At 42.8% G+C, this 16,645-nt stretch overlaps 1 protein-coding gene across 1 annotated transcript in view; it reads left to right on the plus strand.

The window, feature by feature from the left end:
* The first annotated feature begins 1,200 nt into the window (after window positions 1-1,200).
* Window positions 1,201-16,645, plus strand: part of taf1b (TATA box binding protein (Tbp)-associated factor, RNA polymerase I, B) — a 58,829-nt gene continuing 43,384 nt past the window's right edge. The window contains exons 1-4 of the mRNA XM_055635298.1: window positions 1,201-1,928; window positions 2,525-2,623; window positions 8,629-8,716; window positions 12,063-12,160. Of these exons, the coding sequence (XP_055491273.1) occupies window positions 1,911-1,928; window positions 2,525-2,623; window positions 8,629-8,716; window positions 12,063-12,160 (303 nt within the window). The 5' untranslated portion in view covers window positions 1,201-1,910. The remainder of the gene's footprint in view (window positions 1,929-2,524; window positions 2,624-8,628; window positions 8,717-12,062; window positions 12,161-16,645) is intronic.

The following is a 16,645-nucleotide window of genomic DNA, read 5'->3' on the forward strand; positions in this document are numbered from 1 at the left end:
TCGTGGCGGTGATTGATAGGAGAGAGAATCTCAAGATTTTTAAAACTCTAATAAGTCTTTTATTTTCATCGGTGGGAAAAATTCTCGGGGAAGCACAGTGCAAACAGGAAGTGGTCAAGATGAGACTTTTAATTATATAGATATGTGTGTGTGTACTTGTGGGTATGTGTATATATACACACACTGCACTTTTTTTTCTCTCTCTCGTTTATCATATTGTTTAGTGTACTATGTTTCCATATTCTGTTGTGCTGCAGCAAGTAAGAATTTCATTGTTCTATCTGGGACACATGACAATAAAACACTCTTGACTCACTTGACTATCCTGCCACTTTCAAAGATCAATTCAGATGAATTCCAGTTCACTCCATTCCTGCACACTTTCAAACTATTGTCAAAATTGTTTATTTCCTTCCAGTATGTATCACGATAGACTTATCTATATTATCTTATCTATATCTGCCTTGCTATTTGTCACACTTCTGCGTTGGTACCATTCTCAAATTTTGAATTAAATCTGTATTCAAACACCACTGTCCACAGTCCTGAAAAATAGCCATATCCAACCTGGTGCAACTATCTGAGAAGTCTCAATTTTGTTAGCCAACTATATATGTGAAACTTAGTCATTTTCTGAAAATCCATACTGACAACAATCACTGCTTGCTCTTCATTAACCCTCTGTTACTTTATCAAAAAAATCACCGGTTCTCCTTAATTAATTTTAACCATTCCAACTATTGTTATTTTTTTCCATTATTTCTTCAAAAACTATACCTTCCACCACCTATTTTCGATTTTTTAAACTTCCGGGATTTTAGAAACTTCCATCAGGTCTCAATTCAGCCTTCGACGCTCCAGGGTAAACAATCCCTCTTGTAAAGAGATGACCAAAACTGCACGCAATACTCCAAATGCGGCCTAGTTTTATAAAGGTGCAATATGCTCCAATCAAAGAAGGCATTATTGTTTCTGTATTGAATGGATCAATTGAATGATGTTGTTGAGGTAGTTCCGAAATGTCCACAGATGATCTGTACTTGGTGCTTTGTTTCTTCGGGTGGTTAAGAAGGCGTATGCTTCAGGAAACATGATTGATTGCATGCCCCAATTAGCATCAATGATGGAAATGGTTGAGAGCTTTAAGTTCCTTGGTATTAATATTAACAATTACCTGTGATGGACCAAATGTGACAGCCAAGAAAGCAGCTCTACTTCCTGATAGGATGTAAAACAAAGCGTTTTGCTGTACCTCAGTAAACTACATGTGACAATAAATCTAAAGTGCAGTTTCCAGACGTTTACAACATTCATGTGTGATCGTTTAGTGTGCAGTTGGATAAATCAGAGAATTTGGATAAGAATGTTTTGATATGTTGAACGTACTATTTTAGGGAGCCCACAAAATTACGGCCAGTATATGGTTTAACACGGTAGGATGTCGAAACCGGGTGGATAATCGGGATTTCCGAACAAAGGGTTTGCAGATGTTCGCTGTTTTTTTGCAGTGGGTTGCTCTGACAACCCATCTGGACCTTAACCCTTTGTTCGTGTCGGTGTCGTACACCAATTTAACTTTTGTTTTCAATTTATCTGATCGTTAATCGTTACATTTAAATAATTTTACCTTTTACAAGAGCTGCTGAAATGCACGACCGATAAAATGCTACGATTCACCAGCATCACATTGTTAAAGACGCATTAAAACATTTCAGCAGCAAAGAATGAACGTGGCAAAACGATAACACCGTAAACTTTCAGGAGGAAAGGCAGCGGGTAATATTTCACTGCGACATCGGAGAGCCCTGAGCGCGAGCCGTCCACCGGCCCGGTTTAACGGGCGCACCGCGTGCGCGGGGAACGAGCTCCGGGTCGCTGTTGTCAGCGACGGCCGAAGGGACGCGCGAGCGATGGACGAGGAGAACACGGTGAGCGCTGGAAAAACCGTCAACTGCCCGCCCGCCGCGACCGACCCCCTCCCTACTCCATCCCTACTCCCTCCCTACTCCCCCCCACCCCCCCCTCCCCCCACTCCCACCCTACTCCATCCCTTCTCCCCCTCCCCCCCCCTCCCTACTCCCTCCCCACTCCCCACCCCTCCCCACTACTCCATCCCTTCTCCCCCACCCCCTCCCTACTCCATCCCTTCTCCCCCCCACCCCCTCCCTACTCCATCCTCCCCCCCCCCTCCCTACTCCATCCCTTCTCTCCCCCACCCCCTCCCTACTCCATCCCTTCTCCCCCCTCCCTACTCCATCCCTTCTCCCTACTCCTCCCTTCTCCCTCTCCCCCCCCTACTCCCTCCCTACTCCATCCCTACTCCCCCTCCCCTACTCCCTCCCTACTCCATCCCTTCTCCTCCTCTCCCCCCCTCCCTACTCCATCCTCCTCCCTCTTTCTCTCTCTCTCTCCCTACCCCCCCCTCCCTCTCTCCTCCCCCCTTCCCCCCCCCCCCCCCCCCCCCACTCCTCCCCCTTAGTTTTAAAAAAAGCCAATGAGTTACATGTTTGTGGGTTTTTTTCAGAGAGATTTTAGACAACCATGTGAACAATGTTGTGTGATTAACTGGGGGATCTCAGATGAAGGCAAATTCTTTTGCAAGTCCTGTCATAATGTCATTGAGGTGAGTACAATTAAATGAAGGTTAAATGCTTAATGTGTAGAAGATGCCTTCTGTTCATTCAAGAACAGAGCAGGAGATTGATGAGTATAACTTAATTGCAGATAATTATGTTTGCAATTATCTGACACCTTATAAGGAATAATTAAATCATCAAAAATACAATCTACAAGTATTTGGATCAAACTAGAAATAAGTTTTGGAATTTATTGAGGAAGTATGTCTGTAGAGAAACAGAAAACGCAGAAACATTGGTGTTAAATGCGCAGGGTAAAAGGATACATAAATTTAAATGACATGATTTCATGCGAAGATAAAAATACAATACAATCACTGTGAGAAAAAGAAGGAAATAAATGGAATAAAGCTTGTGAAATTTTGGATATCCAGCAGCTATTGTATTTTTTTTGCTTGTGTATACTGGAAAACAATATTGTTGTAATATTATGCTCATCTTCCTCTACATGTGGTTTTAAGAATCCCACCTCTCATGAGTTCATAAGTGATAGGCCATTCGGTCCATCATGTCTATTCCGCCATTCAATCATGGCTGATCTAAACAATTCGATACGATAGAACTTTATTTATCCCAGGTGGGAAATTGGTTTGCCAACAGTAATTAAGCACTCCAAGATACATGAAATTAAAGGGACGAGTGGAAAGTCCAGGATCAATGGATGTGCAAAGATTGGGTGGGGCAGTTAGAATCAGTTCACCCCACGACAGAAGGGGGAGAAGTTGTACAGTTTGAAAGCCACAGCGAAAAAGGATCTCTTGTGGTGTTCTTTGCTGTATCTTTGTGGAACCAGTCTGTTACTGAAGATGCTCCTCGGGTTGACCAGTGGGTCATGGAGGGGGTGAGCTGCATTGTCTAAGATGCTCTGCCGCTTGAGGAGCATCCTCCCCTCCAAGGCCATTTCCAGTGAATCCAGTGTATCTCTTCCCCCTCAACCCCATTCTCCTGCCTTCTCCCCATAACCCCTGACATCTGTACAAATCAATAATCTATCTATCTCTGCCTTAAAAATATCAGTTGACATGGCCTCCACAACCCTCTGTGGAAATAAATTCCACAGATTCACCACCCTCTGATTAAAGAAATTCCTCCTCAACTCCTTCCTAAAGGAACATCATTTTATTCTGAGGCTATGACACACTTATTCTGGTCCTAGACACTCTTACTGGTGGAAACATCCTCTCCACATCCACTCTATCCAAGCCTTTCACTATTTGGTAAGTTTCGATGAGGTCCCCCTCATCCTTCCATACTCCAGCGAGTCGAGGCCCAGCGCCGTCAGGCGCTCATCATATGTTAATCACTCGTTCCTGGGATAATTCACGTAACGTAAACCTCCTTTAGATGCTCTCCAGCGCCAACACATCCTTCTTCAGATATGGGGCCCAAAATTGCTCATAATCCTCCAAATGCAGTGTGACCAGCGCCTTATAAAGCTTCAGCATTGCACCCCGAGCCTCAGCATTACATCCCTGCCATGGAATTGCAGTAAGCGAGAGCTTTAAGTTCATTCTCAAAATAGTGAAAATGAGATGTGACCTCAGGATAAATCCTAACGGTGATTACATTTCCAGTGGTATATTGATGAATAACCATAGATTTAAGTACAATAGAGTAAGAGATAACATGAGAAATGTATTTTTTTCAAATTATGCTTTTGAAAGTGTTTCCTGAAAGTTTGATGCAAGCAGATTCAATGGTGACATTCGTTTATCTTTTCTGAGAGAAATTTTCTATGATGAAAATTGTCAAAACAGTTAGATATATTACTTGGGCTAGGAGGTCTTGCCCTAGACTGTAGATACTTTCTCCCCTCTGCAGAATTTCTGACCCAGTTGATCACTTCCCTCTAGCCACATCTTCTTTAGATTTATATTTTAACTATATTAATTTTCTACTGCATGTGTTCACTCCATTTCCCCCTCCAAGAGCAGCATTTGATTAAGGACAAACTGTCCTCAAAAAGACTAAGCAGAAATCTTGCTCACTATTCTCTGGAAGTGGCGTCACAGGTAGAGGTAAAGAGGACAATTGGTACATGAGCCACATAACGTTATGTTACAGTTATACAAGATGTTGGTGAGGCTGCATTTGAAGTATTGTGTTCAGTTTTGGTCATCCTGGTCTAGGAAGTATAGCATTAAGCTGGAAAGAGTGTAGAGAGGATTTATGGAGATGTTGCTAGGATTCGAAGGCCTCAGCTATAGGGAGAGATTGGGCTAGCTAGAACTTTATTCCTTGGATCTTAGACGTGTCTAACATTGTGAGGAGAATCGATAGTGTGAATAGTCAGAATTTTTTGCCTAGGGTAGGGGAATCAAGAACCAGAGGGGTAAGATTTAATAGGAACCTGAGGGACAACTTTCTTGCACAAAGTGTGGTGGGTATATGGAACAAACTGCCAGAGGAGGTAGTTGAACTACCATAACATTTTAAAGACATGTGGGCAGGTACATAGAAAAAGGTTTAGTGAGATATGGATCTAGCTTAGATGGAGCATCTTGGTCAGAATGGACAGGTTGGGCCGAAGGGCATGTTACCGTGTTACAAACCATAATGTTTCATAAAGTCATCAGCAAATCTCGGTGGTGCCAGCAATGGCTGCCTTGCCAACAGTCTGTCCTTCTTTGTGTTTTAATAGTGTGTGTAAAATGTATGTTTTTAGTGTTCTTTAGCTTGTTTTATGTGGGGGGGGGGGTTAGGGGAAATGTTTTCTAATCTCTTACCTCGACGGAGATACGATTTATTTCCGTATCATATCTACGTCCGCACTGCGGCCTAACATCGAGGAGTTGGCGGCTTTTGCTGGAGACCCATTTTGAGAGCTCCACCGCGATCGCCGGCGGACTTAACATCACAGAGCCCGCAATCCCTTTGTCAGGGATGGACCTCGGAGCTCCAACCGTGGGTACTTGCACGCTTTAACATCACGGAGCTCACGGTCTCTGGTTAGAGACTGACTTCAGGAACTCCAGGCCGCAGGAGCTTCGACTGCCCAGACGTGAGAGCTTCAACTGACGGTTGCGGGAGCTTCTATCGTCCCGACGGACGATTGCCCCGACCGCCGGCGAATAAATGGGAAGATGATTGACTTTTTGCTTTCCATCACAGTGAGGGATGTGGGGAATCCGCTGTGGTGGATGATGATGTTAACTTTTATGTATTTGTGTGTCTTGTTGCTTTTTTTCGTATGGCTGTATGGTAATTCGCATATCACTGGACCTTAATTGGTACATGTGACAATAAAAGACCTTTGAAACCTTTGAAATCAACAGACAAGGCTTGTACTGTTGTAGCTTGGCAAATCATCACTTGTTGGGGGGAGGGAATGATAGCCAACAGTATCTTGTTATTTCGGGCAGGAGGATAATTATAGCTAACTTTATGAATATTCACACATTTCAATATCAGTTTTCATAGATTTGAACTAGTACTTAATTAACAAACTAAGTAATGTTAAAGCCCTGTCCCACTGTATGAGTTCATTCACGTGCTTTCCCGAGTTAAAAAAAAAAATCAAACGCGCGTAGAATGTACGAAGCGGGCACGTCGGAGCTCGGGAACGTCTCTTAGCGGCTCATAACGCTAACGGCAGGTACTCGGGAAACGTGGTAAGCTCGGGAAGACTCGTGAAGATTTTTCAACATGTTGAAAAATGTCCACGAGAGCCCCGAGTACCTACGAGTGGTCATTAGCGTAAATCTCCGAGTTTGAATCAGGGCAACCTCTGGAGAACTCTTGAATTAACTCGTACAGTGGGACAGGGCTTTTACTTATTGTGATGTGGATAAATATTACAATTGATGTTGATCATTCTTTTTTGCCTCTAAAAGTTCCATGAATGTTCTTGTTGCTCCACAAGTGATTGAAAGATAGAGCATGGAAACAGGTTCACTGAGTCCACGCTAACCATTGATCACATGTTCACACTAGTTCTATGTTAGCCACCTTTCGCATCCACTCGCTACACTGTAGGGACATTTTACAAAGGCCAATTGGTGCTACACTTTGAGGGGGTATTGAGTGAACAAAGGCTGCAGAAAAATCCATGTCTTTGGGATGTGGAAGGAAACCCATGTGATCACAGGAAGAACGTGCAAACTCCACACAGAATGCACCTGATGTCATGATGGAACCCAGGTAGGTACCGGTAGGCGGCACGACTTTCGTCAGCAGCGGCCTCTGCAGCCCGTCCGCGTTTTTATTATTTTTTGTCTATGTTTATATGTAGTTTTTGTTATTTTTTGTTGGGCATGTGTGTGTGGGGGGGTGGGGTGGGAGGGAGGGGGCAACTTTTAAATCTCTCCCTGCACGGGAGACCCGACCTTTTCTTGTCGGGTCTCCGTTGTCGTTGGGGCTGCAATGAGGAGCGGCCTCCAACAGAAGAAGACTGGGGACTCTGGTGCCGACTCACCTCACCGTCGCGGAGCTGGCCGAGTCCAGAGCGGGTGGAGCGGTGGTGGAGCACTGCTGCTGCTGCTGCTGCTGCTGCTGCTGCTGCTGATTCGGAGGCTGCAACTGCGGGCCTGCGGACGGCGGCACTGGGAGCCCGTGGGTCCCTGGAGGGAGACCGCTTTTCAGGGCTCCTGCAACGGCGACTTCTCCCGCCCGAGTTGCGTGGTCGAAGAGCTCCTGGAGCGGGGCCTTACAGCACCACCCCGCGCGGCTTGGAATGGCCACGGGATTCTGCGAGCACACGCCGGGGGCTCCAACACCAAGACCCGGTGTGCGACCTCGCACCACCCGGCGTGGGTATAATGGCCGCGGGACAATCGCCAGCCGGGGGCTTTGGCTTTGACTCTGACATCGGGGGGGGGGGGAGTGCAGTGGAGAGTTAAGTTTTTTTTTTTGGCCTTCCATCACAGCAATGTGATGGATGTTTATGTAAAATGTAAATTATGTTGTGTCTGGGGTCTATTTGTTTGTAATGTATGGCTGCAGAAACGGCATTTCGTTTGGACCTTAAGGGGTCCAAATGACAATTAAATTGACTCTTGACTCTCTTGAGGTCTCTGGCACTGTGAGGCAGTATCTCTACCAGCTGTGACACTGGGAGAAATTTTAAAGAAATTATTTTTGGGAGACAACCATTTTTTCGGGCCATTTTTACAAGTTTGAATCTATGAGCAAAACATTCTATGTTTGTTTGTTCTTAAAGCTTTTGATTGTGAATGGTTTCCATTTCTGTTCCTGGTTAGTCATGACATTGAAATCATCATAGAACATTGAACTGCACACAATACTCCAAATGCAGCCAAATCAAGGTCACATAAAGCTGCAGCATGACTTCCTGACTCTCGTACTAAATGCCCCGATGAAGGCAAGAATATTATGTGCCTTCTTTACCACTCTATCTACTTCCAGGAAGCTTTGGACTTGGATCCGAAGATCCATCCGTACATCAGTGCTGTTAAGGGTCTTGCCATTAACTATATACTTCCCCTTATGGACGACCTTCCAAAGTACAACACCTTACACTTGCTCAAACTAAACTCCATCTGCTGTTTCTCTGTCCATTTCCATAGCTGATCTATATCTTTGTACACTTTGACATCCCTTCTCACTGTATGCAACTCCACCAGTTTTGGTGTCATCTGCAAACTTACTAACCAACCCCTCTAAATTCATTGTAGATGTAGAAAATTTATGTAGATGTTGATATTTACTGTAGGAATTACTGCATCAAAAACCATCTGCATTACTGCCTCTCTTCAGAAAACAATCATAACAAATTGTCTTGTTTTCTGTCCGCATTGCTCAATACCCTTTTCCTCTAAGGAGGTAACATAGAAACATATTGGATGAAGAATGCTGTGCTCTCTCACATTTTGATTTTCTTCAAATTTCCTCTTTGGGAATCCCATGTAATATACAATGGGGAAGCACCATTCTGAATGCGGTCACTTTCAATATTGTTCATTTAAATGTTCAATTACTTCAATAGTGTTATGAATCATACTTCATTTAAAGCATTTTTACATTTTTCTGGCAGAAAACAGCAGATGTTGCCTCTGAAATCTTTATGCAAAATGCAAGAGTGAATGCTATTTCCAGAGGACTAAAGAAAAGAAATAAATTAGGTGAGTATAGATTCTCTATTCTGCAGTCTTTTACTTTTAACTCTTCAGTTTGTCAGCTTGCATTTGATTTCTGCTTAATCATGTAGTTTTGGGAGAGAGTTCTTCGTAGACTTAAAAGTATTTCAATAAGGCATGGCATTTGTAATGATTCTGGCTATTTTATCGTGGGCTGAATTGCTTTGTATCAATGTAACATACATTGATAACTTTTTTTTAAGGTTGATGGCATTTGCTTAAGGAAAGGTCTCCAAGGAGGCTAACGATTTAATAAGTAGTGAAATATCTTTGTTCGTGACCCATTTTGAAATACATTTGAAAATCAAGCATTTCGAACTGCTGTTAGCAGCACTTAATTGTGCTGAAGCTCCAATTTCCAGCATGCAGGTTGAGGTCCTGCCTACTGAGTTTGTGCCCGCTTAACGATGCAAATATCGTCAGCCCATTATACCATTGATTTCAGTGGTTAAAAATAACAGTTGTCCAGATAATTATTTATTTTGATCTGGTTAATTTAACTACCTGGCATGGTGCCTCACTGGCTGTCAGCCTTTCTGGGAGCCATTTGTGTTGGAGAGACCCTATTTTGTCTGGGCTTTGGCAATCAATGGAAACTTGGATGGCTCACCCATCAGCAAATCTGCCCCACCATATATCTGTTGAATCTATATGCAAACAGAGCATAATAGATTGCACCACATGATTTCATCGCCATGGAATTTCCAATTTCGCAACAATGCTGATATGAACTGCAGAACTGAGGGAAAGTAGCCATGTGAAGCCTGGGGAGATTTTACTTTGCAAAAATTATTCAGATTAATTCCCTTGTTGAAAATTTACATTGAAACTTCAGCCTTGCAATTTAAATTTATTTGTCGAAGTACTATAACAGAATATAACAGATCTATTGCTATATATATACTGCTAGGAGTTACCAGCTTCTACCTGCTTGCATCTATATTCCTCTAATTATTTTTGCCCATATATAAAATCCCTTTGAACTTTCGTACCAGCTATATCAAAAAAATGTTGATGGGATCATATTTGAAACTTTCGTGAGCCCTTGCTCTAATAGGAATTAATATTATGTATAAGCAAAATATATGATGAACTAAAATTGTTTCAGGGTTAATCAGTGTCAGTTTACTTATTGAAATTAATATAAACCTACGTGTTTGTTCAGAGGAGGAATAAATAATTAATTTGACGTGATGGACTGGAAATTGTGAATCAAAATTGGAGGGGAAAATTACATCAGATTACATGAATAATTGTGGCATTATTCCAGATTCTCAATCATCCTATGCTCTTCTTATGTTTAGATAATCCTTCTTAGAAAAATAATTTGCGACCTTCAAAAATACTGCTTGCTGGTAAAAGTCTTGGAGCACATTGTTGTCAGAATAGCTTGGATGAATAACTGCTGTGTATTTTGGAGATGGTACATATTGCAGCAACTGTGTGACAGTGCTGGGGGGAATGTTTGGGGTGGTGGATGGGTGTTAAACTGAGTTATTTTGTCAATCAAAAGTCAACTTGACTCAAACGCTTGTAGCTGTTGAAATCGATTCTTTATTCAGCTGAGACTAGTCTCTGAACCTTCCAACACAGAGCTGATGCTCTGGGGCGGGTCCAGAGAAGAGTAGCTTTGATACCAACTCATTGCTTTATATAGGTATTAGACATTTCAGATACAGAGGGTATGACAACCTAGTAACCAATCATCGGAGTCCTTCTAGTGATTTACAACAGCAGTCACATGAGCCTCATTTTACAACCTTCGTTTGCCTGTGGTATAACTTTGTTTAGAATTCTTTTATTTCAACACAGCAAAACCCCAATAGGCTCAATTATCAAAGACCACTCCTCAAAATATAAGATACATATGTAATACAATGATCACACAAGTCATACACACTTTCCATACCAAGAAGAAAGATATTTCTATAAATCTAAACAAAGTCTAATGTTTACAGTCCTACTAAGACACAATACATTTCATAACTGGTTTCACCACAATTTTACACAGTTTAAAAAACTATTACCTATGTAGTAAAACATTAATTATATGAGTTCGCCGAATTACACAGTTTCCAAGTTCAAAACCACACACACCAACCAAGCATACATGGGTCGTAAATCTGTCAACTTAATTAATGTGTTTGGTGCCAGGATACAACTTCATTCTAATTTGCAGCCCCTTTCCTGCTATCTGGAAGCTGGATTTCCAATCTCTCTGCAAGGTCTTTTACAAATATTACAGAACAAAGCGTAAATTCACAACTCAGATCATTACATCAGAATTACATCTGCTTCTTCGACTTTCTATAAACAAATCCATCAATCTGATTCCTTTCCTCTCCAAGCAACTACTCCCCTTCACACACATCCTATCCTTTATCTCAATCTCATTATAATTTAGCGTAGCCAAAGCTAACTACAGAGTCTATTATATTTCAGCCTTGAAGTCTGTCTCGATCTCAGCATAACCGGCCATAACTCTTCATCTTTATGTCACATCAGAGCTCAAAAATGTGCCATAGAGAAAGAGCAGATGACCTCTGGCCTAAGAAGAGGCCCTATTCAGTAATCCATTCATTAATACAAAATCATATCAAATACAATTTCCTCCAGCGATATAATTGCCTCAAAGCAATAAACGCAGCTATGCAGGTTCGGATTAGCGTTTCTATGTTTTGATTCATCCGTTCCCTGTGTGTGTGTTTCCTTGTACTTTATTTCTTTAGGAGACATATGTTTCTGAAAACCTTAAGCTTTTCTCTTGCAAATTACCTAGCTTATATAATAGTCATTATCCGAGCAGTTCTATTATATAATATTTCCTCATGGGTACCAATCAAGCAGGCCGCCTTGTCCTGAATGGTATGCAACATTTTAAGAGTTGTGGCACTGTATTCATTGAGACCAAGGGAGAGTATTTAATTGTAGGGATTTTGGAGTTTCAAGAGGTAGACCACTCTGCAGAAGATGTCCACCTCTGACCTGCTTTTCTAGCCACAGTTATTTGGCTGATCTAACCAATTAAATGCCTTGAATTTCAAAGCTAAATGGAATGCATAGTGTGTCACTCCAAATTATATCATGTAAACAACGTTAAATTTATCTTTAATTGCTGCGGTATATATTTGTGGAAGTTTTGTAATTGGGCAGACTGGCCGCCACACCAGATAAAGAGAAACATCTTTTAATATGTATTGAATGGTGTAAGTCACTGAAAAGTGCTTATTGATCTTGTGTGAATAAAGATTTTATTTTAAATAGCCTTCAAACCTTAACTTTACTTACAATGACACAATGCTGTATTAATTAGGATTTCATGTTGTTGCAGATCGAGGCTGTGAATGGTATGTTTGTGAAGGCTTTCAGTACATTTTGAATCAGCAGTCTAAGGCCTTGATAGCCTTGGGGACATCTCCATTGATCAAAGTAAGTGTGAGATGTAAAATAATTGAATCATAGGGATTTCGAGAATGAGCTGAGGCTTATCAAAATCAACACAGTTTCTGATATTAATTATTGTCATGCAATCTAACTATATTTTTAGTTCTTAAAATTAAACATGGAAAAGTTTTCTTGACGTAGCATTTGTGGGCTTCATTTATTTTTGAGTGGACAATTGTTGGCATGAATGAAAGTTGAACAAGTTGCTTTGGAATGTATCCACGTCATCAAGCTGCAGGTAGATCTGTGATGTGGTGCAATAATAATAGAACTGTGGACTCAATGTGCAATTTTGCTGCGGGTAGGCTAGGCAATAACATTTTAGATTTTAAAAGACTACATTTCTTTCTGAATAATACATCATGAAAAGACCGCTGCTTATGCTTGAATCATAATTTATCAGGAGCAAATATTCTACTGTAGCGGCACCAAACGTGGTGAATAAACACGTTCTGAAGAAGGGTTTCTGCCCGAAACGTCGCCTATTTCCTTCGCTCCATAGATGCTGCTGCACCCGCTGAGTTTCTCCAGCAATATTTTGTACCTGTGGTGAATAAACAGTTGCTTTATTCAGTGAGATAATCGGATGGAAATAGTTTGGTCCTCTCACATAATAATGTCATTGCTGCTGCAGCTGAGCGAGGGTGTTGTCTCGAGCTCAGCTACCTGTTGACTCGGTTGATCTCAACGTGAGATATGCTTATGTGGCAGGACACTCCCCTTAACCCTATGACGTCATGTGACAGCCCTCGTAACCACTGACGAGGGTTCGACCATAGGTGGTCTGACTATCAGCTGACGCCACAACATGTATTCCATAATTATAATAGCAGGATATTACTTTTATAATTCACATCCAGACATTCTGGACAATAACTTATCGTGTACATAATAATGGTGCTTATGAGGTTATAGCACGACAAAATTTGTAAGAGTTGAGAGCAGTTGTTTTTCTAAGTTAATTTTCCTTTCATTATCTTTGTCGGTAACTGCTATTAATCTGTGATTAACTGCTAATTCGGTTCTTGATTATTTTGTTACTAAAGCAGTGCTTGCTAACCAGATTACTTGAAGTGGAAAACTAAAATGTTAAAGAGCCCCAAGTAAAATTAAAAGACTATTACAAACCCACTGACTCCCACAACTATCTCGACTACACTTCATCCCACCCTGTTTCCTGCAAAGACTCCAGCCCCATCTCCCAATTCTTCTGTCTGGGCCGCATCTGCGCCCAAGATGAGGTGTTCCATACCAGAAAGTCCGAGATGAGTCAAAGACGTCCTCACTCTTTAGGGAATGAGGCTTCACCTCTCCATCATAGATGAGGCTCTCACTTGTGTCTCCTCGGAACCCCGCAGCTCTGCCCCTGCTCCCCCTCCCCCGAGTCGCTAGTCCTTACCTTCCACCCCATCAGCCGTCGTATACAACACATAATCCTCCAAAATTTGCGCCACCTCCAACGGGATCCCACCACTACCCACATTTTCTCATCTACACCCCTTCTGCAGAGACCGTTCCCTCCACAACTCTCTGGTTAATTCATCCCTTCACACCCAAACTACCCCCTCCCAAGGTACCTTCCCCTGCAACCGCAGAAGATGCAACACCTGTCCCAATACCTCCTCCCTCGACTCTGTCCAGGGACCCTGACAGTCCTTTCAGTTTAGGCAGAGGTTCACTTGCACCTCCTCCAATCTCTGTTTCCGTTGTTCAGGTCAGGACCCTTCTTCGGACTGATGGTGTGAAAGATGTGATTGTTTCAGGAGTATGATTTTTTTTCATGCATGTTGCATAGTGGATTTCTTAAAGGGTAGGTACTAGGAGTTGTATATTAATGATAAAGAAATGGATAGATGGGGAACACCTAAATATGTTGATGCCATGTAACTTGGAGGCTTAGTGACAAGGACTGTAAAATGCCTGTTGGAGATGTAGCCGGTGGAAAGGTCAGAGAGGTAGAGGTGAAATTAAATGTTGAGAAATTATATTTTGATGGTAATGAAATGATGTAACATGAGCCAGAGAGAACAATTCTCAAATGGATACAAGAACAGGCAAGCCTGGGATAGTTAAAAATCCAGGAACGGTTAGAAAATGTGGTTAAAGTTTTTAAATCAACTAACAAGTTAATTGTTTCAAAATGTTAAGTGATTTTTTGTATATATTTTATTTTGTTCGTTTTCAATAGTTTTTAAATGTAATTTAATGTATCGGCATGTCAATTGAGACATTGTGTGGCACTGATAGGGATTGAGGCTTGGTCAGCTGTGAAAAGCGACCTGTTTGTATTTTGAGTGGAACTTTTTCTGGGATCCTCGAGTGATATCATTACTAGATCGTCCAACGCCATTTTAAATTGAGACAGCTTTGGAGTGTAAGTTCAGATGGCTAACACACAAAAGGCATGTTCATACTTGCAACATAAGTCAGCAGGATAGGTTCTCGTTGGCAGCAAACTCTGACTTAATAGAATTTCAGAATTATTCATGTTGTCTGATCAGTTGAAATACATAATTGTTATTTTAAAGAGTGTGCCATAAATTATGCATACTGCTTCAAATGTTGCTTCATCATGATGTGCACAGAACTGAATGATTTGTTCTTTCCTTAATTGCCCTTGAGAGGTATCCTAGTTCTTGATTAACCTTCTTGATAATGGCTTCATAATGAGTAGAAGCTTTCAGTGGTTGTCAATCACTCTGGATTTCCCATGGCGGCCTGTGACCGACATTTGCTGCCTTTTAAAGTTTCGTATGCTGCTTTCCAATTCTCGATTTTGTGTTCTGCAAGTTATGGCAAGAAAGCTATTATTTTGTTGCATGTGACATTGCCCCAAAGATTAAAAAAAAAAATCATATATACCTATGCAATAACTTGCAGTAAATGGATTATTCTTTTTTGAAAAAAGGTAAATTCTGTATGGAGATTTTATACATCTTTAATTGGATTCATTCAATTTAAATCCTATTTCCAGTTTTGTAACCCATCCAATTAATTGAAGCTGACTTCCTTGAATCTTGTCATTGTCCCTGTGCTCACAACATATAATATAACACTAGACTAAGTGGGACCTGTTGGGTCCCATTTTCACATGGGAGGCCTTGTCCCCCAACACAATATTCCACCCCTCCACCAATTCCAATATTGGTGGCCAGTGGGGGGGGTTCTGGAGCACAGGTATGGGTGTGGGCTGAAGGGACTGGTTTCCAGAGGGCTAGTATGGACATTGTGGGCAGAATGGATTCTTGGGCTGGCAGCTCAGTCACTCAAGCCTGGTGTGGGGGAGGGGGGGAGGGGAAGAGGTTAGAGAGGGAGAGGGAGGGGGATAGAGAGGGAGAAGGGTAGAGAACGAAAGGGTAGAGAGGGAGGGGGGGGTAGAGTGGGGGGGGGGGAGGCAGGGTAGAGAGGGCAAGGGAGGGGGGTAGAGATGGAGGAGGGTAGCGAAGGTGAGAGTGAGGGTAGATAGGGAGGGGGCACCTCCCAACTCCACCCCCCCCCATCTCCCTCCTCATTTCCCTCATTCTCCTCCCCTCACTCCCATTCCCTGCCCCAGGACCTACCCAGGTCGTAGAGCAGCGCCAGGGCCTGGAACTCAGCCTGGTTCTCATACTCGGCCCGGCCTGGACGCATGCTTGCCCTTGGTTCCAGCGGCGGCTTATTTTCTCGGCCCCGGGCTGGGCTTTGACTCCAGCTCGAGCACCAGGCTCGGCTCCAGTCAGGGCCTGTGGCTCCACCCTCACCCACAAGGTGTTGGGCGTCGGCGGTCACGGCCCCATCCCAAGCCCCGGGCTCGGCTCTCACTCCAGCTCGAGCATCAAGCTCGGCTCCACCATCACCACCAGGTGTCGGGTGCAGGCAGCAGCCGCCACACGGGTGCGCTGGAGTGCCCCTCCCTCCCGTAGTGTCCCGTCCTGCCTTACGAGTTGATTGTGATGCCATCCTTTTTAAAAAAAACTTTATAAACGATTAAAAAGTGCGGAAATATAGGTGGGAATGTGACGGGAAGACGTTTATCACCTCGACGGGAAAAATGTAAATAGAATGTGTGAAAATGGGGAGGCTGTGGCCTAGCTTTTGGAAGAAAATACAAAAATAGAAATTGGCACACACACATACATACAGCCAGCCACAAACAAGACGAAGAGTTTTAGTAATAGTACTAGACCAAGTGCAGACCCGTTGGGTCTGTTCCCCCAACGTGCGGTTGTGGGGGGGGGAGGGGAGGCAGCATGCAGCATCACACACTAACTATCCCCCCCGCACTCATGCTAATTACCCCCCTTGATATTATATTCATATTATTAATTTGCTCCTTTTACCCCATAACCACCCTATCTACTGACGCACAGCCCCCAACTTGCAGTCACATCTAGAGAGATGGAGGGAGGGTGGGGGGCAGGCGGGGGTAGAGAGTGAGGGCAGAGTGAGATGGGGCAGAGACAGAGAGAGAGAGACAGAGACACAGAGAGA

The sequence above is a fragment of the Leucoraja erinacea genome, chromosome 5 (genome assembly GCF_028641065.1).
Source record: "Leucoraja erinacea ecotype New England chromosome 5, Leri_hhj_1, whole genome shotgun sequence".
In the NCBI taxonomy this organism is placed as follows: domain Eukaryota; kingdom Metazoa; phylum Chordata; class Chondrichthyes; order Rajiformes; family Rajidae; genus Leucoraja; species Leucoraja erinaceus.